This window comes from Emydura macquarii, unplaced genomic scaffold (genome assembly GCF_026122565.2).
Source record: "Emydura macquarii macquarii isolate MOO-44397 ecotype Brisbane River unplaced genomic scaffold, CSIRO-AGI_Emac_v2 contig_3305, whole genome shotgun sequence".
In the NCBI taxonomy this organism is placed as follows: domain Eukaryota; kingdom Metazoa; phylum Chordata; order Testudines; family Chelidae; genus Emydura; species Emydura macquarii.
The window spans coordinates 6,182,852-6,208,196 of record NW_027133442.1 but is presented as its reverse complement, the minus strand read 5'-3'; the positions used below and the strand labels follow the sequence as shown (position 1 = coordinate 6,208,196).

The 25,345-nt window shown below is 41.8% G+C and overlaps 1 protein-coding gene across 2 annotated transcripts in view; it reads left to right on the top strand.

Moving 5' to 3' along the window:
* Positions 1-25,345, top strand: part of MRPS5 (mitochondrial ribosomal protein S5) — a 134,581-nt gene that overhangs the window by 96,408 nt on the left and 12,828 nt on the right. For both annotated transcript variants that reach the window (XM_067532926.1, XM_067532924.1), the window contains exons 6-9: positions 7,706-7,796; positions 14,789-14,835; positions 15,751-15,808; positions 20,062-20,124. In XM_067532926.1, coding sequence (XP_067389027.1) covers positions 7,706-7,796; positions 14,789-14,835; positions 15,751-15,808; positions 20,062-20,124 — 259 coding nt within the window. The remainder of the gene's footprint in view (positions 1-7,705; positions 7,797-14,788; positions 14,836-15,750; positions 15,809-20,061; positions 20,125-25,345) is intronic.

The following is a 25,345-nucleotide window of genomic DNA, read 5'->3' as shown; positions in this document are numbered from 1 at the left end:
AACATGTTTTAGTGATCAGATGTGCACCATTGTTTAAGAAATATGTGAAGTATCAGTGGGAAATTTTTATTTAAATCAGTGATTTTCTCGGTGATTTAAATAATGATTTAAATCAATTATTTAAATTGCCATGATTTAAATCAATCCACCCTGCTTCCAAGTGCCTCAAAATGGATTCCCTAAGGACCTGCTCCATGACTTTAACCTTAAAGATTTTCTTTTAGCATATGTTTCCGAGGTTTTTTTAAAGTAAACTAATAAAACAAATACTGTCATGTGGTGGCATATTTATGCCCACATGGTTCATCAGCAGGGTTGGAACCATTAGCTCCAGTATGCAGACCTGTGCAACTTTTCCTTTCAGTTACTCTGTTAGCTTTAGCAGGCTGTCATCCTCCATGTGGAGCAGCAGTAGAGGGAGATGTTTGCTGACAGCAAAGGAATGATGGGTTTCAGGAACCTTGTGTTCCATTCCAGTCTCTGGAGGAGAGTGATGGCTAATGGTCACAGATCCTTCTGCCCCATACCTAGTCTCTCAGTTCTATCTGTTCCCCACCCCTGGCTCCTTGCCCCTCTCATTCTCTTTGCCTACCAAATCTCCACTCATCAAGCTTCTCGTTCCAGTCCCCTTGCCTAGCCAGTCCCAGATCCCCCTATCCACCCAGTTCCTTGTCCAGTCTCTCTCTTATGCTCCCAATCTCCCCCTAAGGCTCATCATCCAATCTCAAACCCCACCTCACCAGATCCTTGTTCCAGTCTCTTTTGCCCAGCTAGTCCCTGTTCTTCTCAGGCTCCTTGTCAAATCTGTTTCCCCTTCCCCTGTTTCCCACCCCATTGGTTCCCAGTCTCTGACACCCCATAGTTCCCAGTCTGTTTCCTTGCCCTCCCAGTCTCCCTTCTCCTCCCCCCAGCTTCCAGCCAGTTTCTCTCTCCCCTGCTTCCAGTCCCTGTCTTATCGTGCTCCTCGTCCGATCTACTCCTTTCCCTCCCCCTAAATCCAGCTCTTGTCCCTCTTCATTCAAATCAGGTGGCTTCCTCTTTACTTTCTGGGTGCCAGCAGGGAGGTCATGAAGAGCACAGGAGAGAGAGGCTCCCTGCCATCATGCTAGGGGGATGGGGCATGCACAGTCTGGTCAGTACTAGGACCTCTGAGAAGCCGAGCACATCCAGTGGGGATGGAATCTTCTGAGAATTTTGCTGCTAAACTCTGAAGTCTCTACAGAGCATGTACGAATTGATTTTTTTTTTCCAAAGGCTTATAACTCAGATGGATTTTCATGATGACAACAAAAGGCACATCCCTGACAGAGTGGCCATCCCTTGCATATTTCAAATCCCTGCTCCAGAGTATGGGGGCACTAAAAGCTTCTAAAAAAAAAGTCACCTGAATGTTTTTAATGTGGACAAATCAATTTATTTTTCCCTGGCCTCATTCTTGGAAGTGGTTGAACTGTTGTATCAGAAACTTTTCCCCCCAAAAAAGTCAGCCTGAGGCAGACAACCAGCATGGAAAATTTCATCACAAACAATTGAGATTTAGCAAAGATATAAGCAACTGAAAGCAGGGTCTTTATAATGGGAAGTGTTGGGCAGTCTTAATAGTAATAGATAGTGTTACCAGCCTCACCTCTGATTACAGTTGCTCCAAGAGCTTGGCCAAGATCAGAACCCTGTTACTATAGACACTGCAGAAACATATAATGAGGCAGTCCCTTCCCCAAAGAGGCTACACTCTAAATAGATAAGGCAGACAACGGGTGGGAGGCGAAACTGAAGCACAGAAAGGGGAAATGACTTGCCTACACATTCACAGGTCACTGAGCAGATCAGTGGCAGAACCGAGAACAGAACCCAAATCTCCTCACTCCCAGTTTAATGCCCTATCCACTACCGTTGCTGCGAAAGTAATGTCATAGTTGGAGATAATTATGAAAATCTGAGCTAATTTTACTATATTGAGTAATTTAACCAGGTGGATTTAGGTTTGTAATCTGAATTAATTGGTTTAAATGAGTTGCTTTGCTCTACATGGGAGAGGCTGGAGTAAAGTCAGCAGCATTGGAAGCTGAGGAACCTTGTTTCATTTACATGTTTATCTGTTTCTTAACCCGTACGTTGCTCTGAAAGTGTGTGAGATCATTTTAGTTTTTGAAGGAGGGGCAGGTTTTAGTGGTTTCAGAGGTACATTGGCAAGGGCTCTACGTACAGCTGTGCTGTATGGACGATGTCAAAAATCCAGGCTATTGGAGGCTTTGCATTAGTAGGGTTAACGACTGAGCAAGATTATGGTTGGGCCAAGAAGCAATGGTGAAGCTTTGTTCCACTCTTGTACTCTAGGCTGACTTTTTTCTTTTTAATTCCCTCCTCACATCCCAGGCTGTGTCAACACTAGCTTTTTTCTTCCAATTTCCTGCACTTTCACTACCAGCAGTTCAGTTCCACCAATGGAAGCAACAGTGGCCGAAGTAGAGCAGACACCAGTATTTTAACCAGCAAGTCCCCTGCTCAGAGTAGGTTCAAGACAACTCTGTGGCTAAAATGCCAGCAGCCATTGGCAGCATGACCACCCCAGTGGAGCTGCACTGATTGTAGTATAGTAATGGGAAATTTGAAGAAAACTGCTACAAGAGACCCTTATGCATAAGCCCTGTAGGGTTTTGGTGTAGCTTAAATCACAAAACTGAGTAGTCTGTGGATGCAACCTGAAAGTACAGGCAATATCAGCATGCTCTAATCTACATAATATTACAAACAAAACCTGTAGCCTGCATTGTTCTAATCATTCATGTCTGTCTCTTCTAATTAGAAATACATTTTCCATATACTCTGAAAGATTGTTACTGTAATGTAAGTTAGTGTATAAAGGTTATTGTTTCAATTAACCTTGAGCCACCTAGCATGCATTTACTTACAAACACAAAACATGTATTTTAATATATCTGGTAGACGTGGGATTTTAAACCACCTTTTATTACTGCTCTTCCCACAACAGGATTTTTTCTGGCAAAAATGCAACTACTTATTAATTACTTCATTATTAATGTAGAGAATCAAAGATTTTAACTTTTTTGTAAGTCACTGGGAGATAGTTTTCTAGATAATGCTTTTACAAATGGCACAATGAAAAAAATGTTGTAAAAGTGAAATGTGGTATGAAATTGCAGTGTCTGAGATGTTTGACATTTGTGACTGAAAAATTATAAGGTATACATGAAATTTCCTGAGTAATAATTCACTTAAAATGAGATGTTGGCTCAAACGTACTTTTCAAATATCAGAGCTTTCGGATTGACTTTAGAATTAATGGAAAGTCGTCTTTTCCCTGAATAAGGTTGACAGTGTCTGTCAGACTACAGTGAAAATAATTTCCTATGGTTTTTAAGCCATCTTTGAGAACAGCACCTGAAATGTTACCAATAAGGGAAATAGAGGTCAGAGCCATAAACTAGGTTCTTTCAGATATTCTGGGGGTTAGAATTTGGTCTTCATGTAAAGTAGGATTTTTCTGATGCCAATAGCAATTTGTTTTTGTTTTTTTTAAATCTTCTTACCTTAGAGACTCAGCCTGTAAATCATTGGCTTGGGATGTTTGATATATTGTGAGTGGAACATTAAACTATCAAGTAATTTACAGTTCGGTAGCCTGGAATATGGTTCTGATTTACAGATCCTCCTATGAAAATAAAACAAAACAATTTCTGATATTCCTTCAATGGGTATACCCTCATTGCAACATTAACCCAGATGTTCAATACCTGAGTTATCCTAATTCAGGTGTGAACCCGCTACGCTCAAGTTACTGGGTCCACACTGCTGCTGCACTTACTCATGTGTGTCTCTAGGACTTATGTGGGCACATCATCTAGTTCTTAGTGCTGCAGTGAGCTGAGACACTCTGATTCTTTCCTGGTGAATTGTGGGAGAACTTGTCTGTCCTGGGCAAGCAGGGGGAATTGTAGGAAGGCATTGGAGGACTGTCAGCATTCGAGTAGCTTAGCTTGCATCCTCACTGCAAAGTGCATGGGTTACCGGCCCGAACAAAAACAGCCCTTGGGCATTAGCCTATATCACCATTCAGGCCAGCTAGCCTGAGCTGAAAGCACCACCACACTTGGGTCAGAAGTTTTTTCTGTGGATGGGGTTGGGGCAAGACCCAAATAAGAGTGTGAGTTATTTCTGCAGCTTCTCCTTAGGCTACAGCATCTCTACTTGCACTGTCATTATTCCTCCTTTGAAACCGTTGTTTTTCCTTCCTTTTTTAATAAATGTTTTATATGGTTTGGTTTTGTATTTTAAGGAGGTGCTCTGTTTTCTTCATTTCTCCATAGAAAGTTGAATTTAAATTGGTTAGCACTGAATAATGAATAGAGTGAGGAGAATCAATTCAAGATGCATACACTGTGACTAAGGTTGAACATATGTCAGTTTACAGATTTTAAAAATTAGCATTAAAACTGAATTAAATCAAAGTCTGGTAAATAAGGGTAATTGTGACTTGATTTCAGTTACTTTTTTGGCTATGCTGTGTATAAAAGCTGTTAATTCTGTATTAATTCATTCTTTTGTATTATAATGATATGCTTTCAGCTATATACGTACTGTGGAATGTGTTCCAGAAAAGGGATGTGTTCTTTGATTTAATAAGGCAAAGGGAGAAAGATGGTATCTAAGGACACTGATGTTCTAACAGTCATGGCTGTCTGTGCACATTATCAAGCTTGAAAGGCCTTTACAGAGTTTGAAGAGAGATGTGATCGCTCTGATTCTGATGGGTGGCTGAACACATTTTTCTTCAGAGTTACTCAAACAGCTGACAAGTACAGTTTTTGAAAGTGTTCTTAAGGAGCCCATTCATCATGTCATGATTGCCACCTTCTGGATAAGGGGGAAAAACAAGGTCTTCATAGATCCTTGTAATCTAAAAATTTCAGCTTTTTGAGAATATGCACATTTACCTTTGTGTGCGTGCGTGCGTGCGCGCGCGCGCACTCATATGTTAAGAATGCTGTGTAAGCATACACACAATTGTATGCACAGCAAACATAATATATTTTAGATATAGCTTGAAGAGCAGCTTTCATAGAATCAGAGTCGGAGTTTAAGGGTGAAAGAGGGCACCAGATCATCTGGTATGGCCTTCTGTATGTCACAAGCCACCATCACCACCCAACACCCACTCACTAAACCCAACAATCAAAATTAGACAGAGGTATTCTAGCCCCCAGGAGACTAGGCTATCGTGACACACAGAGTGAGAACAGGAGGGGCTGAGGTGCACCATTCATTGTTTGTTTGTTTTCTTGTAGTTCCATGATATTACAGGATTTCTCTCCTATATCAAACTCCCTGCATGGTGTATATATCTTAGTCTTGGCTGTTCAGGCCATTCTTGCCAAGTCAAGGAGAAAGACGACTAACTTTTAATAAGCTATTAGCAAAGTGTTGCAGCTCAATTCCTGCATATGACCCCCCCTCCCACCCCCCTCATCCATTCGGGCTAACAGTCAACCCACGACCTTACCTTATTAGGGCGTTACCATGGAATCGGCTACACCTTTGGCTCCCACGTCATATATGAGGAATGTAACTGACCATGGGAGACGAAACTCCCCAGCAACCAGGAAAACTGCAAGTGTCCCCCGGCCAATCCAGTGCTGGCACGAAGCCCATATCATATTCCTTGACCAATCAGTTAACCCTTCATGTCCCATTTAGTCCATAAAGAGGGGTTTTTCCCAAGCCTCCGCTGAGAACCTCATCGCAACCAGCCTGATCATCTGGTCCCCGACGCTCCTGTGTCCCCCCCGAGCGCGAAACGTGTTTTTGCCGGCCGAATCGAATCGAATAATGCTGTGGATATTAGCCTGTGTGTTCTCCTACGTCTGTGTGGTGAGGAGTTAACTATCAGTCTGTATTTTACAGCTACGTTGTCTGTTTAACTGCCCGTTTGTGTCTTGCAGTTAACTGTCTGTGTGAAATCTCTGGGTGTCTGTGTAAAATCCTTCTGTCTTGCAGTTAACTGCCTCTGCGCTTTGCAGTTAACCGTCTGTGTAACCCCTTTCTATTTCCTGCAATTAACTAATTGTCTGTGTAGCATAGTGGTAAGTGTCCCTGTCTGCTACGTGAGAGACCAGGGTTTGATTCCCGGGCAGGGAACCACTGTCTGTTTAATATTAGTTTAGGTCTTTATAGTTAGTTGCCTGTTTAATACTTTCTTTATATCAGTTTATGTTTTGTGCTTAATTTTTTTTATATCCTTTTATATTAGTCTATATTTTATAGTTAATTTTTTGTTTAGATGAGTATAACTAGTTAAAAATCTATATTACTCCTGTGTTTATAATAAAACTCATTTATTCCCTAACTGACTCATTATTGACTCTGGGGGATCACTAACCTGTCAGAACACAAAGTTTAGAGTATATGAAGATGATGATGTATCTCTAGAATGTGTGTGTCTTAAATTTAACATAATGAATGAAAACCAATGGTGGTGTTTTCAAAAGTTCTTCCTATTAGACTGTTCCCATTGAAGCCAATGGGGGTTTTCCTGTGGATGTCAGTGGGAACAGAATTAGACCAGCACAGAGTGCTTTTGGAAAATCCTCACCCCAATGTTGCTTCTACGAGACTGACTTCGAGGCACCAGTACAGTTATTTAAAGGATTGCACTTCTTGAATATACTTGTATTAACTATAATTCAGCTGTTAGTGCTCTGCTGTAAAGGAATGATATTGGTGTTTCCAGAAAGTGTAGCCTAGTACACAACATCTTTTTTGTTTTCTTTTTCCCCCAAAAAGTCAAAGAAAAGTCTATCATGGGAAATAAATTGCAAAAAAAAAAAAACAACTCTATCCGTGCAACGTGGTAATACTGAGATACTAAATCAGGAAATGCCAGTAGGTGATGTAAAAAAAAAAACCCTCAATTAGCAAAGGGTGGGAGAAAGGAAATATTACTCCATTTTACAGATGGGAACTTGGGCATAGCCACATTAAGTAACTTCACGAGGTCACACAGGAAGTCTGTGGCAGAGCCAGGAACTGAATACAGATCTCCTGGGTTCCGTCACAGTGCTTAGCCACAAGGCCGTCTTGTGTCCAGTTATTCCATAATAAATGTTATTTTCACTGTACTTGGAAGTATTTGTAGAGCTTGTATTGGTATCGCTGGCACTGCCTCAGTAATGACTAGAGCTAGAAATCAATGTTCTGCCATATGAAAGCAGATTGGGATCCCAGTTTTCAAATGGTATAAAGCAATAACCTGCTCTTTGAGGTGGGAAGCAAGATGTTAATGTCTCTTTACATTTTCATTAATTTTCTTTCTTTGCTGTGATATTTCTTCAGCAGGGTGGTTGAAATTAAGTGTGAAGCTGATAGTACTATAAGGATGTTCATTTATTATGTAACTAAACAGTACAGAGGAGATCACAGAAAATGTTCCTTTTGCTTTAGTGAAGCCACACTGTAATGCTTATTTTATGTGGTTGTGTATTAAGTAATACGGTAACTGAATTTTTAGCAGTCTTAAATCTTTATGCCTTAAAGTCAATTCACATTCCATGTAAAAATATTAATTCACACAAAGGTAATATGTGTCTGAGATCTCTCTCTTACAAACCTGTCTGTTTAGTAAAGTGATGAATTTTTTTAAAAGAAGACAAAGTGTCTCATAGCAAACTGCCTTGATTTTTTCCCTCAGGTGAAAAATGTATTTAATATGACAGCAAAGGAAGGAAGAAAAAGATCAGTTAGTGCCCTAGTGGCTGTTGGAAATGGAAATGGGGCTGCAGGTAAGTGTAATTATAATGTATTTGAAAGGTGCCAAGTGAATGATTGTTTGGGATAGGGCTGTGGGAAGCATGTTGTTTAAAGGGATATTAATCTGATTATTTTTTAAATATCAAATTAATTGGGGGGGGGGATATTAATGGACATATAAATATACCAAGAGAAAGGACAGTAGAATCAAGGTTTTCAAAAGGAATGTACAATCAGTGAGGATGACAAGGAAAAATCCCCATCAAGGATACTTCTCTTCCATTTTCTTTTACAAAAACAAAGTAATATACTAATAAGATTAGAGTATAATAGTCAGTTATAATAGCCACTGTTATTTAATTCCCAAGTGACAAAGCTAGTGTCATTGACAGATCAAAATGGAGTATGTGTGATGTCGTTTTCATGTTTCTTTTTGCTTTGGGACATCGCATTAGTTATGATTTAAAAGGACCTCCAAAGCTTTATTACTTTGAGTGGTGTGAGAGTGGTCATTAGAACAATTAAAGCCATTAAGAAAGGGGGACCAATCTATTAATTTATTTTACATATTTTGAAAATAGGTTTTACCTTCTCTAGTATATGCTACACTTGCTGTAACTAATGTATCGGAGAGTGATAGGACTGATTTCTGTACCCTTATGAGGTTTTTTTTTTCCAGTTAGACATAACAGTTGCCTTTCTATCCAGTTGCCTTTTTGTTTTTCTCACCCTGTACTCCTCATCATAATCTGTCCAAAGTATTATTGTGACGTTCCCCTCTGCTATTTGGACTGGTGTATAGCTGTCACCCCAGTCCCTCACACTTGGAGCCTGTCTTGTTCTGCCTCACTGTGTGAACCCCCACTCCTGGGTCAGCCCGCGCACAGCCTCCTGCAAGCAAGTGGCCCTCAACTCAGTGAATGAGTGCTTCTGACTAGCCACTCATGGGATTATGTAATAGAATGACCCCAGCAAACACCCCCAGTCCCAGTTGCAGCCTAGGAACTTCCATCTTGCAATGTTCAGTGCTGCCCACTGCATCTTGCAAGATCATAATTAGTTCGTCAGTGTAAGCGAGCGGTTCGGTCCGGCTGGGGCTTTGCGACCCTTCCTCGGTCCCAGGCTCCAAGGAAGACCACAGTGCCTCTGCTGTGGGGAATTAGCAGCCAGTTTAGGAGCCCACAGCCCCCGGCCTTCCCACTGGCGGGCTCTTAGAGCAGTATATGGGCCCTGGCCCTTAAGCCGGGTGAGGCAGGGAAGCAGTCTATTGCCTCCGACCCTTAGGCAGGGCGAGGCAGGAAAGCAGTCTATTGCCTCCGACCCTTAGGCAGGGAAGCACGATGCTCTCTGGTCAGTAACCTAGAGGATGGCTATTATTCCCTGGGTGGCAAGGGAAGGGGGGAGGGGGACTCAGGCCCACCTGACTCCACTGCGTCCCAGCCCAGGGCCCTATCAGTGGCAAAGGCGTTTGCCACTGAGTCGGTGGGGCTCCTGCCACAACACGCTGACGGTGGGGTTTTGCCCCTGACTCAGCCACTTGCTGTGGCTGTCCCTGGGCCACTTCATCCCACCCAATCCCAGGGTACCTGTAGCCACGTAGCCCCCTCCGGGTTGCTAGGGGAGGAAGTGAGAGGACGTCCGGTGAGTCCCTCACTATCTACCAGCGGCATGTCCGGAAACGCCTGAGGGTTGTCTGCGGATGGTAGCTCCTCCAGGTCACATGATTCCAGGGGTTCCTCCGGTCCACTAGGGTCAGACCATGCCGGTGGGTCCTCCACGCCAGGCAGCTCCACCTGGTCAGGACCAGCCTCGGGGTTTTTCCCATCCAGCAGGCAGGTTGGCTTCTCCCAGCTAGTAGGGTCCGGCGGCCTTCTCCAGTCTTCCGGGCTGGGTGGCCCTACCCAATCACCAGGATCGGGCAGCCCCCTCCAGTCGCTCAGGCCTGGCAGGTTCGGCAACGTCTGGAGGCTCCGGGTAGCAGGGAGTTTACACCAAACAGCCACGGGGCCTGGGTCAGACCTAGGCTGCAGCCTCCGGGAAGACACATCTGCCTCCAGCAGCAGCTTCCCCCTAACTGAGCTGCTGGGCCTGTCTTTTATATTTCCTGCCCTAGTCCTGGCTCCACCCCTCTGCTTCCAGGTGGCTGGGCCTGCAGGGCCTGGGTCTGTCCAGCGGGGACAGAGCGACCCTTCCTTGGGCCCAGACTCTGAGGAAGGCCACATCGCCTTGCTATAGTCAGTTTATCAAAGAAATTGATATGCACCAGCTTTGTCACGTTAAATGAAGACTCTATACACACCCAAACCACATGGACTGCTTTAGATAAAACAAACAAATAGTTTATTAAGTACAGAAAGATTTTAAATGATTATAAGACAGAGAAATATAAATCAGATTTGATCAAGATGAAATAAAAGCAAATTGCATTCTAAACTAAGCTTAACCCTTTAAGTAACCTTACAAAGTCAGATAATGCTCACCACAGGCTGGCTGATCTGCTTCAGCCAGGCCCTCCCCCTGAAGACAGTCCTTCAGTTGCTTGATGTTGTTTTGTAGATGGATGTGGAAGAGAGAGCTCGGAGACAAAATGTCCCCCTTTTTAATAGGTTCCTTCACATCCCCCCTCAGGGTCAGGTGACAAACAGTGCCCGTGCATGGATCTCTCCATGTCTTGAGTCACATGAGAATCCCCTTATCAATGCTTAGGCTAGTCCATTGTCCCTGGAAAAGCTGGGTTGTTTTATGCATGCCTTAGTGAGGTGTAAACTGCCTCCCTACTTTTGGAGGGTTGTGCTTAGGTCTGCCTCAAGCCATGAGACTTATGTTTGGGAATATTACATATCAGAGCTTCATAACTATACATATGACGTTGCAACAAACATAGTACTATAACAATAATGTTCAGTATGTCATGAGCATTCCAATAACAACTTACATGACATACTTTGTGTTAAACAATACACCATTACACTATAAGGGTGTACATGAATGATACACAATCACACCATAGGGGTGTACATGGGGTGCAGTGTGTCACAATTATTTCTTCTGGTTGAGATTTAATGCCTGGCTTATTAATAATGATCATATCAGCTACCTTGATTATCTTAATCAAGAGAGAGAAATAAAAAGACTTTATTTTAGGATAAGTCTATAAATATGTTCTAAGCTACCTTCTTGTTTCACAGTAAGCTTTGTTACTTTACAGAAATAGCTTTTTTTTTAAAGAGTCAAACAACCCAGTTTCTGATGGAGTTCCCTTTAAATAATACATCCAGGAATTTTATTGAAAAATAAAATACTTTGATAAAACCCTGACCCTATTGTAGTCAATTGCAAAACTTCCATTGACGTCAGCAGCTAAGAGTTTTACCATTTGTGTTGTTCTTCTCCCCTGCAGATATTTATATCAGTTACTTCAACATGGGAGGAAATTACTATGTATTAGGGTATCATCGAAACTAACTGTAGATAAAGTGCTGTCAGTTGCTCAAAGCAAACTGAAAAAATAGAAATACCAGAAAGTGAATGATCTAATAATTATTAGAGATGGACAGATGCATTTGAAGACAAGTTTTTGCAAGCTTCTCAATGCAAGAAGAACGTAAGACTAGAGGCTGGCTAGAGGGGCATGGTTGGCTTAATTTTCCTCGTAGTGGAACTCACCTTTCAGAAGTTTGGGAAATGTTGCATTAAAGTCATGGGGAGTATTCCTCCTTCAAAGGAAACGTTAGCAATCTAAGCCAGACAAGGCCCCAATTGCACATACATCTTCTTTGCAAACAAAAAGAGAAAAGATCTAGTGTATTAAGTCTCCATAGTGTATTAAGTGGCCATAAGAAAACTAGGGAATTTTAGGAAAAATATCCCACCAGTTCAGCTGAACCAGTGTTATCACTGGTGGGAACCTTATTGTAGACAAGGCATGATGGTTTCTGATGGTCACTGCATTAAACTTACTGAAGAGAGTCTAATTAATAAAGGTAAAAATGCTGAAATTCACTAGAAACTTGTCTACACTTGTGCTCCTGCTACTTCAGCTGGACAGAAAGGCAAACATCTTCCTAAAAGTACATAAGGTAGGCAAAGGCAGCGTGTCCAGCACTTCATGTAGTGTGAATGTCTGGCGAATCAGGCAACATGCATCTTGAGAAATCATCTCTTAATCTTTTTTTAATCATTAAAAATGGCTAAAGAAATATTCCCATTTAAACCCTCTTTGTGCTGATGATCTCACTGCCTCGTGAATAGAATTGACTCTGATGCCTGGTCAACACACCATTTTTGTACTGCAATAACTGTCATGTAAGAGGATGATTTTACTGGTATAGAAGTGCCTTAGACAGGTTTATTCTTCTTTCCGTTCCCATACAGATATAGCTATACTGATATAAAGCACCTTTGTGCACTTTTATGTGCCCAGTAGGAGGCTATACTACTTTAACTATACCACTATTCAGCTTTTGTGTGTAGGCAAGCCCTCGTAACTGTTTGATTTATTTTTCTCTTACAAAAAAATCCTTTTGCTGGGGCAAAGCAGAGTACTCTTTACAGCACAATTTTAATGTAAAATAAAGGGAAAATGTTCCATAATGCTGTTAGGTCTATAAACATTTTTATTTTTCACTTTGTATGCCAGCAAACAGTAAACGTACACTGAAAATATAAGGTTGAGCTGGAAATCTACACATCATCTCTAAATAAATGCAAGTTTAATTTCTAAAGGTTCTATTTCATCTTATTAGTTACGAAGATATTACACAGCCTTTATTTAACAGTACATGCTTATTTCAGTAGCCAGGGTTTGTGTGAGCCAGTTGTTAAAGCATTGGACTAACCTGTGAGGAGAAAGTAGTACCAGGCAGACTTAGCTTATTGTCATAATGAGATTTCCAAATGAACTGCACAGCTGCCTTTTTTCACACTGAGATTATTTATTCTTTGCCAGCTGTGTTTCATGGGAATTAGCTGTTCATCTTGACTCTCTTTAAATGATATAATAAAAGAGGTAACCTTCTGCATGCAGGACAAGTTTTATTTTACAAGCATTCTTGAAAGTACAATGCTATCAGTTGTTTTCTTTATTAAAAAAAAAAAAGTATTTGTTTCCTTCCCCTCTTATGGGTGGATACCCTTGTACATGGGGCTGTAACTGGACTGCCAAAAGGACTTGGAGAGAAAAGAAACATGGGCAGAATTAAACTGAGATTAAGCCTGGAAAATGCAAGCTAATGGTTTTGGGATAAATAATCCCAAACACTCATATCTAGCCGGAAGAAGGAAACCTGGGATGTATTGCAAGGGTGACAGTAGACAGGACATTATATTTGAGTTTTCATTGTTATATGGCTGCAATAAAATGAGTTCAGTTTTGGAGACATATGCAAAGGGTTCACGTCACAGAAGTAAATAGTCTCATTTTATTATGGACAGAGCAAGTAGCACCACCTATTGTTAAGGTTGCCTGATATATCCCATTATAAATCCCTGTTTTCAATTGCTTATAACTTAGCCAGACTCTAACCATTCAGGATGAAATTTTCCATTCTGGGTGTGTACCACAGGTTGCATTTTTTTTTTTTTTTGAAAATTACACCCAAAATGCTTCAGCTGTTTCCGAAAACAAGGCTAAAGGAAAATACTTTGTTTTACCCTTGTTGAAATATTCTAGCAGTCTTTCCTTTGAAAAGCTCTAGCCCTTCCATGATAAACATAGTATGTGATCATGCAATTAAAGATAGTTCCATAATGCATACGCACCACAGCACCACTGGTTCTGGCATTTGTAATATACACATACATTACATTACACATTACAAGAACAGTAAGATAGCAAAGTCAAGCACTCAAAAGTTAGGAAATCCCAGAATTAAAGTGCATCCATGGAATCTTCCCAGAACTAAGGCTATCTGGAATTAGATTGTGATCATATGATCTGCTGTGCCAATGAGGCCAACTGTGACCATCTGATTAGTCACTTTTCCCATACCTATCTCCACACTCTCTTCCATGCTACCCCCTCCCAAGCGAGTCCACAATGCTGCAGCCTGCTTCAGATGCTCTCTCAGGACCCACCATTGCCATGATTCATCCAAGAAGTCAGTCAGCTAATGATGACTGGTGGGTCTGATGACACTAGCTTCAGTGTGCTTTTGATCAGGTCCCAGAGCCAGATTACAACCACCCATTAGCTCCCAAAACAACGAAACCAAAAAACAAACAAACCCAAAATATTCCAACTCCAGTATTTTGGAACCACCCATTGTGCATGTTGTTAGCCTATGTAACAGTGATAATATAGCCTGTTACCCTCATCCTCTATCCATTGTTTGTCTCACTCAGTTGTCTTCTCATAAGCTGACTCTAAGCTCATTGGGACAGGCATTGTCTATTCAGTGCTACCACAATACTAACGATAAATACGAATAAATCCAGGAGTTCAGAGAAATTCTTGTACTAACTTTGTTCTGTATTAACTCTAGTAATAACAGCACGTACTAGAGTGTGAACTATAGGTTCAGTGTTTCTTATCTCAATTTGCTTGTGTATGTGCCTTGCTGCTATTTCTCTCTGTCGGTTAAGCTTTATTTTCATATTCCCTGTGCTTGGCTCTGTACAATCGCTCTGCTACTTAGCAATACTTATCTCAGGTTTTTTGGTCCCACTGTTTGTTTACTGTTGCTGCTTATTATGCCTGTTTTGTTTTCTCTTCCCCCTGCCTCCAGACAATTGGCAGGTGTCTTGAAGCTCTTTAAACAGAGGGCTCCTCCTTGGACACAACAGTAACACTGAATGATTGGATGTGGGGAATTCCTTTGTCCAACTTGTCTTGACTGTGATTGATACAACAATACTTCATCCAGTTGTTAGATATTTGTAAATGTTACATTTTTATTTTTATGGGTCCATTTCTTTCCTCTGTCTAATTCAGTTGAGTGGAAATAACAGGTGCTGAGGTTAGGGTAGTATGTACTGTTTACACTGTATATTTCTTTTTAATAACACAACTGCTTATGTCTCTCAGGTTTTGCACTGGGGAAAGCAAGTGACAGGATAACAGCTTTAAAAAAAGTATGTAATTTTAAAAGTAAATGTAAATATTTCATACATATTATAATTTATCAAATATAGAAATGTTTTAAAATATCAGTATTTAGTTAATGCTATTAGTAGAGTTTTACCTGTATGCAAAATAAATTGTTTTGTTCACCTTAGTAATACAACAGCTGGTAATGTGTTGTTGCATTGTACACTCAAGCTCACTTATTCATGGCTATCCCAAACTGGAGACCATTGATACACACTTTATCTCTTGCAACTGACATGTTGTATTTTTCATGAGCTCTGGTAACTTTTATATACATTTTTCCCAGTTACTTTCATTTCAAAGTTGCAGTATCTTTGAAAGAAGAAGAAGATTTGAGAGAGTACACTTCTTTAAAAAATCTCATTTTTAATATAGCTTTCTTCATACTGCTTTTTTGTATATATTTTTATTTTTGTTTGGGTTTTCTTGTTCAGTTTTTAGGACAAATATCCTTATCATTGGAGTTTCACATTACAATATAAGACTTCTAATGCTCAGGCACCCCAGTCAGCATAGACTTTTTGTTGTTCTCTGCAGTGTAGTGGCTTTCTCAAGTCTTCTCTAGATTGTAGAATGACATGTGGTTTCCATGAATCCTGCTCGTATGTTATAATGGCAAGCTCAGCTGTCGTCAAAACAGTAATGATAAAATAACCAAGCTTTGATACCAGTGTTACTGAGTTAAGATAAATCTATATGGGACTGTATCCATTTAGTTGAAAACATTTTATCTGTTTAGAATTGTTGGAATTCAGTATGGCATTGAGGTGGACAAAAAGTGGCTACCATTTTCCTGAGTTTAGTTTTGTTTGGATGAACAGCAGCAGATTTGAGGTACTTCAGTCAATATAACGTCAGCAATTATTGTAAGAAGAAATATTTTGCTTTTTGTTTTCTAGGCAAAGAACAGAGCAGTTCACTATTTACACTATGTAGAACGATATCAAAGCCACACAAGTAAGTATTAAGGTTTTTTTAGACTCCTCTCTAAAAGTTTCAAATTGATGTTAAAAACACCAACCCATAGCCAGCTGTTGCAAAAGCAAACATATTAACTAAATTTTTTGTTGCCTGAATGCATTCCATTATAATTCTACTTGTATTGTTTCATTTCTTCAGTGTGCTGTCTTAAATCTCAGCCCCAATCTATTCTGGCTACACATATTGATATTGTCCGATAATTCCTTGCCAGCTGCTGTGCAAAAGAAGTCACCATTATCTGGGAAGAATATCCAGTTTACCCTTTATTTTCATTCAATCTCAAATCAACAATTATATGAAGGTCAACAGAGAAGTCATGGCTTAGTCTCATAATATGGGCTGCTGTTCCCTATGCACTAAACTGGGAGATTCCCCTCGCCCCACCTCTTCTTTCCCTCCCCCCCCCCCCCCCGTCTAAAATTTGAATCTCTAATGCTTAAAAGCCTCCCAAGATTTTCAGTCTCTTTTTAAAACTCTAATAGAGTTTGCAGCTAGTGTAGATCTGTGCTAGCACAATTTGAACTGTGCTGCACCTTGTATAAGCCACTGCCTTCCTCTAGCAGACTTGCTGGCCCCTGTCCTTCCCTTACCACCCCGCTTTTCCCTATGCTCCCCAGCAAATCACCCATCCCTTCTCTCATGCCTTTGGAAGAGCTTGAATGTTGGCAACTGGGGCATTAGGGCAGGAGGAACTCAGCTTTTGATGCTTTTTGGTAGCTCCATAGTAACTAAAGTTCTGAGGAGATGAGCTCCACAGCAGGGAGAGTGTCATTCCCTGTGTTTGTCCCATGCTAGCACAGTGGGTCTGATCCTGACTGGGGCTTCTGGGCATTATTATGAAGAAAAATAATCCTCATGCATACCTCCTGCCACCTTAGGAGAGAGACTTCCTCCAGCAGAACTCCTGAAGTGTACAGGAAGGAATTCCCATGCTGTCCAGACAAATAGTTCTAGATTATAGCATTCAAGTGAGCTATTGCCTTTGCTTTGCAATAAGCCAGGCTTCAGAGTCTTCTAGTGTGAAGCAAATTATCATTCTTCCTCATTTTCTGCTTTCTCTTTCAAAGACCTAAGGAAATTCTAGACAGAAAACTCCATTAAGAGAACATGAATGTTGCATGGTCAAATATTCAAATATAAAATAATCAAAGCCAAAGCCCACAAAGCAGACTTCAATGTTTTGCTTCTCAAATAATACAATTTAATGTTGTATAATGTATCTAAAAGTTAGAAAGCATGTGTAGTGTCTTCTAGTACTGTGTACTGCTCTATTTATACCAAACAGTCAGTGAAAAACATTGGTATAACCGTATAGAATAAATCATTCTTACACAACACATTCTACAAACAAAGTATAATATTAAAATATTCGTAATAGTGAAAAATTGTCACAAGTCTTTATAGGCTGCCTAACTTAACATTGCAGGTAATTGTCTTGTCCTTGACTTACATCTCATGAAGGCTGTACATAGTACATGGGTGCTGGCAAAATTATGAAAATACGTACCTTAGAATAGTGGTCCTCAACCCCTGGAGATACCCAGAAGTCTTCCATGGGGTACATCAACTCATTTAGATATTTGCCTAATTTTACAACAGGCTACATAAAAAGTACTAGCAAAGTCAGTACAAACTAAAATTTCATACAGACAAAGACTTGTTTATACTGCTGTATATACTACACACTGACATGTAAGTACAATATTTATATTCCAATTGATTTATTTTATAATTATATTGTAAAAACAAGAAAGTAAGCAATTTTTCAGTAATAGTGTGCTGTGATACTTTTTTATTTTTATGTCTGATTTTGTAAGCAAGTATTTTTTAAGTGAAGTGAAACTTGGGGGTACACAAGACAAATCAGACTCCTGACGGGTGCAGTAGTCTGGAAAAGTTGAAAGCCACAGTCCTACTGTATGTGTACAAAGGCAGGATGAAGATTGCACAGGCCGAGTTCACTTTTGCACTTTCAGACTTTTGAGTGCTTCACAGTGCAACCATAACTTTCTCAGTGTAGGTTTTTCATATGGAGTAGATATTAGTGTCTTCAGTTATTGCTCTTCTCATATTTTTTGTTCCTGGTTAGGGAGAAACTTTGCCTTTTTTCAGATGTGTGCATCCCTCTTTAATGTCAGTGAGCTTTGCATGTGTGAAACGAACCTTTGATTTCTGTAAATCCAAGGACAAAGAGACTGCCCTTTTGCAAACCTCACTAAGTGTCTTGCTTTATAATAGGAAAAGATCAGCAATGGCGCCACACCGAGTTTTAAGCCTAGGACACGGGAGCTATTTACTAGTCTGGCACCTGTGACATCAGTGTTGTTAGTTCCCTACACCTAGTTGTGCACCATCCTGTCACAGATAGAGAGGGATAACAGGCTTTTCTGAGGGTGAATTGGATGCACCAGTTAATAAGAATGGGAGGAGCATTTGGCATATAAACATTCAGCTGAAACTCCTTTCCCCGAGTCCCTTGCCATTCTTTTTATGGTTTCCCAATAACATTTACTTTTAACAAATGTTTTTCTCCAAAGTATGTTGTGTGGAAGCTTTTGCAAACAGAAGTAATGGACTATACATCAAGCACTGCAAAATGCTCCAAGGAAACAAAACAAAAACATTATAGAAAAATCTTTCTCTTTCAATTGTAGTAATCTTAGGTGTTGTTTGTATCAGGTATCATTAAGAATAAATTCAGACAGACGTGTTTACAATGTCCCTTTAAGTCAATAAAATAAAATGATGAAGGTCCCCTTTGAGTTTGTTCTGTGACCAGTAATGATTCCACAGCAATAGTCGGTGGTCATGTAATAAGCTGGCAGTTCTAGGACCTGCATAGCAACATAGGGCTCTTCTGTTGAACCATCTTAGCTCAGTTACTAAAATCCTACCTAGAGATGCTGAGTTGCTCTGGGTACATCAACACTGCATTTTAAAACCACGGAAGTGTCTCTCTGAGCCCATGTCTTTAGACTCAGGCTTGCAGTGCGGCGCCAAAAACAGAACATAAGAACGCCTATGCTGGGTCAGACCAATGGTCCATCTAGCCCAGCATCCTGTCTTCCAAGAGTGGCCAATGCCTGGTGTTTCAAAGGGAATGAACAGAACAATATCAAATGATCGCCCATTCCCAGCTTCTGGCAAACAGCAACCGCTGCCCATCTGGCTAGCCACTGACTAGATAAATTCATATCCTCTACGAACTAATCTAGTTCTTTTTTTGATCCCTGGTATAGTCTTGGCCTCCACAACATCTCCTGGCAAGGAGTTCCACAGGTTGACTGTGCGTTGTGTGAAGAAATACTTCCTTTTGTTCATTTTAAACCTGCTACCTATTAATTTCATTTGGTGACTCCTGGTTCTTGTGTTATGAGAAGGAGTAAATAACACTTCCTTAGTTACTTGCTCCACACCAGTCATGATTTTATAGACCTCTATCATATCCCCTTTAGTTGTCTCTCTTCCAGGATGAAAAGTCCCAGTCTTATTAATCTCTCCTCATATGGAAGCTTTTCCATACCCCTCATCATTTTTATGTACAGCGGTGTAGACATTAAAGCTCAGACATTGAAACCCACCCTCCGTCCCAGACTTCAGAGCCTGAGCTCCAGCCCAAGCCAACCATCTTCACAGTTGTTTTTAGTGCCCTAGTGTGAGCCCTGCAAGCCCAAGTCTTGTAGATCCAAACGCTGAGACTCACCGTCAGAGGTTTTGAAATGCAGTGGAGACATACCTTCCGAGGTTAGGTCTAATGTATCCAGCTAGCTCCAGCCAAGAAATAAGGGAATTTGGATTGTGTCTCAGGAATAAAGCAACCCAAGGACTGGGAGAGTGGATAACCTGCAAGGAAACCCTAGGAACAGCCAAGCTTGGGGAGAAATCTTAGGCTAAAGGTTTTTAGGTTTTTTGGGTCTTTTTATTTGTTACCACTAAACCTAAATCCCAGGAAGGAGGTAAGTTTGCTCCATATATAAACACTGTGTAAATCAGGGTTGGATCATAACCAGCTTATAAACTTTTTGTATTTTGCAAGTGAAAGTTGATTCTGTCTATATGATAGTGCAGTAATATTTGCTGTTGTAAATTGTTAATTTTGTTTCAAAGAGAGTAAGCTATGATTTCCTTTTCAGAATTCTGGACTCTGTTTATACTGATAATCCTGTGGTTTAGTTGAACTGAATAATTCTTAGAGAATTATACTTTAACAATATTATTTTTATTTTCAGTTTATCATGATATTACATCAACTTTTAAAAAAACAACCATCCGGATGAAAAAGCAAAACAAAGGTAACTAAAAAATGGCTTGAAGCTTCTAAGCATTATTTACCAGATTGTTACTGGTTCTAAGCATTAGTTACTAGATCGTTCCTTTGACAAAGGAAAAATGCACATACTGAAGTTAATTATTCTTTGCTGTAATTCCTTCATAAAGTTATAACCGGATGTTGGTTCATCATATTTTAACTGGTATTGGTTGCCAATTCCATGCATTAGAACTACCAGTCGTTGCCATGTCACTATCGTATGTTTAAATCATTGCTCTCCTCTCTTCCTGGTACTATTTCCCTTCCACCATCTCTGCCTCTTCCTCCTCTCGGTCTCCAATTTCCCTCTCCTCCAACTACCTCAATTTTCTCTCCCTCCATGTTTCTCAGGGTCTCCTCCATGCTATCTGGGTGCGGGAGCTGCTCTGATGGTGGCTGAAGTTTAGGATCATTTTCCACCAGAAAATGATTAGCAAAAGAGACCATTAGCGCCAGTGTAGGCCCTACCCACTCGGTTTGAGTTCTGGTCACATGTTATCCCAGTTTTGTTCCCCTTTCCCCTCCCTTGGTGGGTGTTCTCCTGAGCCGCCTCCTGAAATGTTTTAAGATGGCATATTGCTGCTCTTCTTTAAGATTTGGATGTGCCTCATGCATGTCAGACAGGAGTCTTTTGAATAGGAGTGTTCATCAGGGCCACGCATACACCTTTTTCCACGTGTTCCCATGTGAGGGCATAAAGGGCAGGGTGGCTGTGACCCTTCCTCAGGTCCTCTTACCATCCAGTCAGACAGCACCTGGTGAATGTCCAACCTGCTACTCTGTTTCTAAACGTGTTCCTTTTTGTCACTAATTTGGTGAAGAAACTCTGTCTGCACCCCTCTTCTTCCTCAAATTGGATGTTTCCAAAACAAAGAAGCAAAACTGTCCAGTACCCCCGGTACAGCAGGGTTTGGGGCCTCATGCTAGCTGCCATATCTGAATCTTAAGTCATCAGGGTTCCTGCCCATCTTGAGATCAACTCATCCCCCTAGCTGACAGGCACAGCCAGTGCTTTTCCTGCCTGGGAACGGCCTTATCCCAGTCCTTGTCCTCAAGGATCCGCACGTCCAGAAACACTCAGATCAAGTTTCACCTGCTAGAACAATCCACGTGAGTCACTTTGGACCCAAAGGAAACCCAGAGGAAACCACAAAAGCAGAACTTAGAATCGACATCGACCTGCATCCCTGGAACACACACCACATTCTGGGATCAGGCAGAAAAAAAAAAAGCAGCAAAAGGGTTCACCAACAAAGCCTCCACCACAGGTGCAGCATGTAAGCCTATGACACAAAGGCTGATGGCGAGAGGCCAAATCAAACAACATAAAGACCCTGCAGTATCACCCAGTAAGAAGGGTACAAAACACTACTTCTCCAAAGACAAAACATTCAAGAGACCAATACCAACCGGTGCCAAGGAGCTCCGGGTGGAAGAATCTGTCTCGGGGGGGGGACGTCCTCTTCACCAAAGCAGTGGCAAGCCCCAGGACCAGTGCAGAGGCTGTGTCACTCCCTGGCACCAGCAATTGAAGAAAAATGCTCCTCTTCACCCTTGCTGACTTACTCCTCACTGGCATCAAGCAGGTATCCTTCTCCCCTAACCTTCGAGGGTGACCCCAAGGAGGGGGTCCTCGTCTAGAGCGTCACAGATAAGGCCTGAGTGGCAGTGGGCCAACCAACTTCAATCATGCCAGTACCCCACAATATGCTGCTTTGGCCACATTGGTCTTATTGGGGACCATTGGTGCATGTGTCCTGGAGCAGATTGCCCTTTGCACATCCCAGAAGAGAAGGAGATCCTGTTAGCTAGGCCACCCACACAAGAGCTGGCCATTGCTCCACTTAAGCAGGAGATAGCGGAGAGACAGCAGCAACCCACATCTCCACCCCAGGACCTGGCCTGATCACCTGACAAGACCATGACACCAGCCCCCATGCTGAGAATTGATGAATTCAAGGCATTTCAAGATCTTCTGTCCCATATTTCAGACACCCTGGACATTGAAACCACAATCATCCAGGAGAAACCCACCAGCCTTTTGATACGCTAAGCTCTACAACTCCACCATGGCTCACCCTCCCTATCAACAATGGTATATATGAGCCGTCAAAGAGACATTGACAAACACCATCCTCTCTTCCACTCACATCTAAATGAGTGGAGAAGGGATACTGGATGTCATGAAGGGCTTTGAACATTTCTAGGCCCACTCAAACCCAGGATCCCCAGTGGTATCATCAGTGCAGTAGAAGTCAAAGTCTGCAAAGGGCATGCCTAAGGCTAAAGACCTCTTTGGGCATGAAGCATTCTCCTCTGCCTCACTGCAGTGCGGGGTTGCAAACTACCAGGTGCTGTTTGCAAAATAGAACTTCCTCACTTGGGTAGGGAGGAAGGACCTCCCCTCCTGTCTCAGATCTCACTGGAGAACAGAGCGAAGCTAAAAGAAATCATGAGTGGGCCAAATGGTCACTAGAATCATGGCCGCGATCTGGCACATCTGTGAGGTCAGTGGCCATAGCTGTCATCATGAGGCGAGCCTCAATGGGTCTAGCGTCCAGTATATAAAAAGAGGTTCAATCCCCCAGAGAGGATCTGCCCTTTGAAGGGATGGGGTGATCTTTAGCAGCAAAACAGACAAAGTGCTGAAAGACTCAAGGGCTGTGCCCGTCTTAGATGTTTAGGAATACTGGCTTCCTAACCAAAAACCATATAAATACCAGCCCCAGCAGAGGATGACATCTTACTGTTGGGGCTAACAACCCAAATACTGACCAAGAAAAAGACCCCAGTATACCAGAGGCCACCCATTGTCACCCTCCTCCACTGCACACCCAGTGCCTTCACAGAGGCCATAGGGTTGATGGGAGCATTGGCTCTGACATGTCTCCCAATCTAAAGGCTGCCACTTTTGGGAGCCGCCTTGCCCCTTTCTTATAACTGATTGATTCAGAAAGAACTCCAAGACCTGCTTGGAGATCCATGCTCACACATGCCAGAAGAAAAAATGGTAGCTTATGCTACAGTAACTGTGGCTCTGTGAGATGTGGTTGTTAGTGTGGGTCCCACAATCTGCCCTCCATCTCTGCTTTGAGACCTCAGCTAACCTGGGCTTCAATTTGCAAGGGAACTGAAAGAGAGTCATGCCCTCTGCCAGGAGCACAAGGAGGTCAGGGCATGTGAAACCCCAACAGACGCTGCTGTTCAAAAGACTGCTCTTATGTGCACACCTTATGTGCTCTTAAAATGCACACCTACTGGCAGGATCCACACTGCCTGCACCGCTTTGAAGAACCATGGGTTTATCATAGGTTGTGTAACCGTTCTTTCTCATGATTTACCTACTTCCCAGACCTAGTGTACTTATACCAACCACTGAGCATGTCTGGATATACTCCAGCCATATGTGCCGATTTCTCATTAACATAGATTGCAGCATTAATACCTTGAGGAGGGGTTTGTTTAAACTCCTACCATTTTAACATGCAGCCGTTCAGCTTATTGTTTATTTTCAGCATATTCAGTTTTATATTCTAAGTACCTTCTATTTTTAAAAACAAACAAACATTAATTTTGTTATACGTTGGTAGTAAAGGCCACATTTTAAGTTTCAGGCATAGACTTGACCTCATCTGGAAGGACATAATTTATGAGTTGTTTGACTGCTTTCGAAGGTGAAAAAATACCACCAATAGATGAAAACATGGTTCACAGTGCACCCATTGTGTTCAATGGCTTAATTATTTCATCAATATTCACAGACTAACAATAACTTTATTAGGCTGGTGCCCTGACACTTTGCAAGTACCATTTGATTTTGTGTAGCTAACATGTTTGTTCTTTACTGGCATACTATTACAGTTGATAATATGCAAAATTATTAACATAACATGCATTCTGTTACCCTCATGCTAACTTTAGATGCTATGTCTACACTGTGGAGTGAAGTCAATTTATTTTAAATAGACTTTCACCCATCGAATTTTAGAAGTCGGAGGAACATGATCACACCACGCTCATTGCGTCAGGGAATTGCATCCCCACTAGCCATGCCTGGGTCAATAAGCAAAGCAGTGCACTGTGGGTAGCTATCCCACAGTGTGACTAGCCGCAGAGGCTTTTGGGAAGGTTGTCATCCTCCCATGATGCAACATTTATTCCTCTCCCCCCTTCTTGCCCCAGTCCAAAATAAACAGACGATCTCCTTTTTGCACCATTTTTTCAAACCCTTCAGTCTCTGCTACGTGCGTGCCATTGCCTGAGAGGAATGGAGACCGCTCAGCTCTGCACTATTATTGTGAGCATCACAAACACCTCAAGACTTATTCTGCAGTATTTTCAGGGACGAGACAGGAGCCGCAGTGCTGAAAATTGTGATGTTACAGAGCTCACCTTGCTAGAAGCCATAAAACGAAACAATTCCCGTTTGCTGCAGGCTGTCACACACCATCTGCAGTTGGTGGAGCGCTGCTTCTGGTCCCAGGAAACAAGCAGTGACTGGTGGGATCGCATCATTGTGAAGGTGATGAGCAGTGGCTGCAGAAATTTTGAATACGAAAGGCCACTCTGTTTGAACTTTGCGGACAGCTCTCACCAGCCCTGAAACTCCTAAATACTCACTCGAAACCAGTTCTGACAGTGGAGGAGAGAGTGGCCATTGCTCAGTGGAAGCAAGCAATGCCAGACTGCTACCAGTCAGTTGGGAATCAATTCGGAGTTGGTAAATCCACTATGGGAGAAACTGTGATTCAGGTTTGCCGGGCCATTAATAGACTTCTGCTAAGAAGGGTAGTGACTTTGGGAAACGTGGAGGACACAGTGGAAGGTGCATGATGCGCACATCTTTAGGAACTCAGGTCTGTTCAAAAAGATTCAGGCAGGCACTTTTTTCACTGACCATAAAATAAATATTGGCGATGTTAAAACGCTAATAATGATCCTGGGTGATTCTGCTTACCCATTGCTCCCCTGGCTAATGAAGCCCTACACTGGGAACCTGGACAGTGAGAAGGAGCATTTTAATAGGCTCAGCAAGTGCAGAATGGTGGTGGAATGTGCATTTGAACATTTAAAAGCATGCTGGCGAAGTCTGCTCACTAGGTTAGACCTCAGTGAAAAAAAATTCCAATAGTTACCTCTGCCTACTGTGTGCTCCGTAATGTCTGTGAGACAAAGGGGGAGAAGTTCCCGTTGGGTTGTGGAGG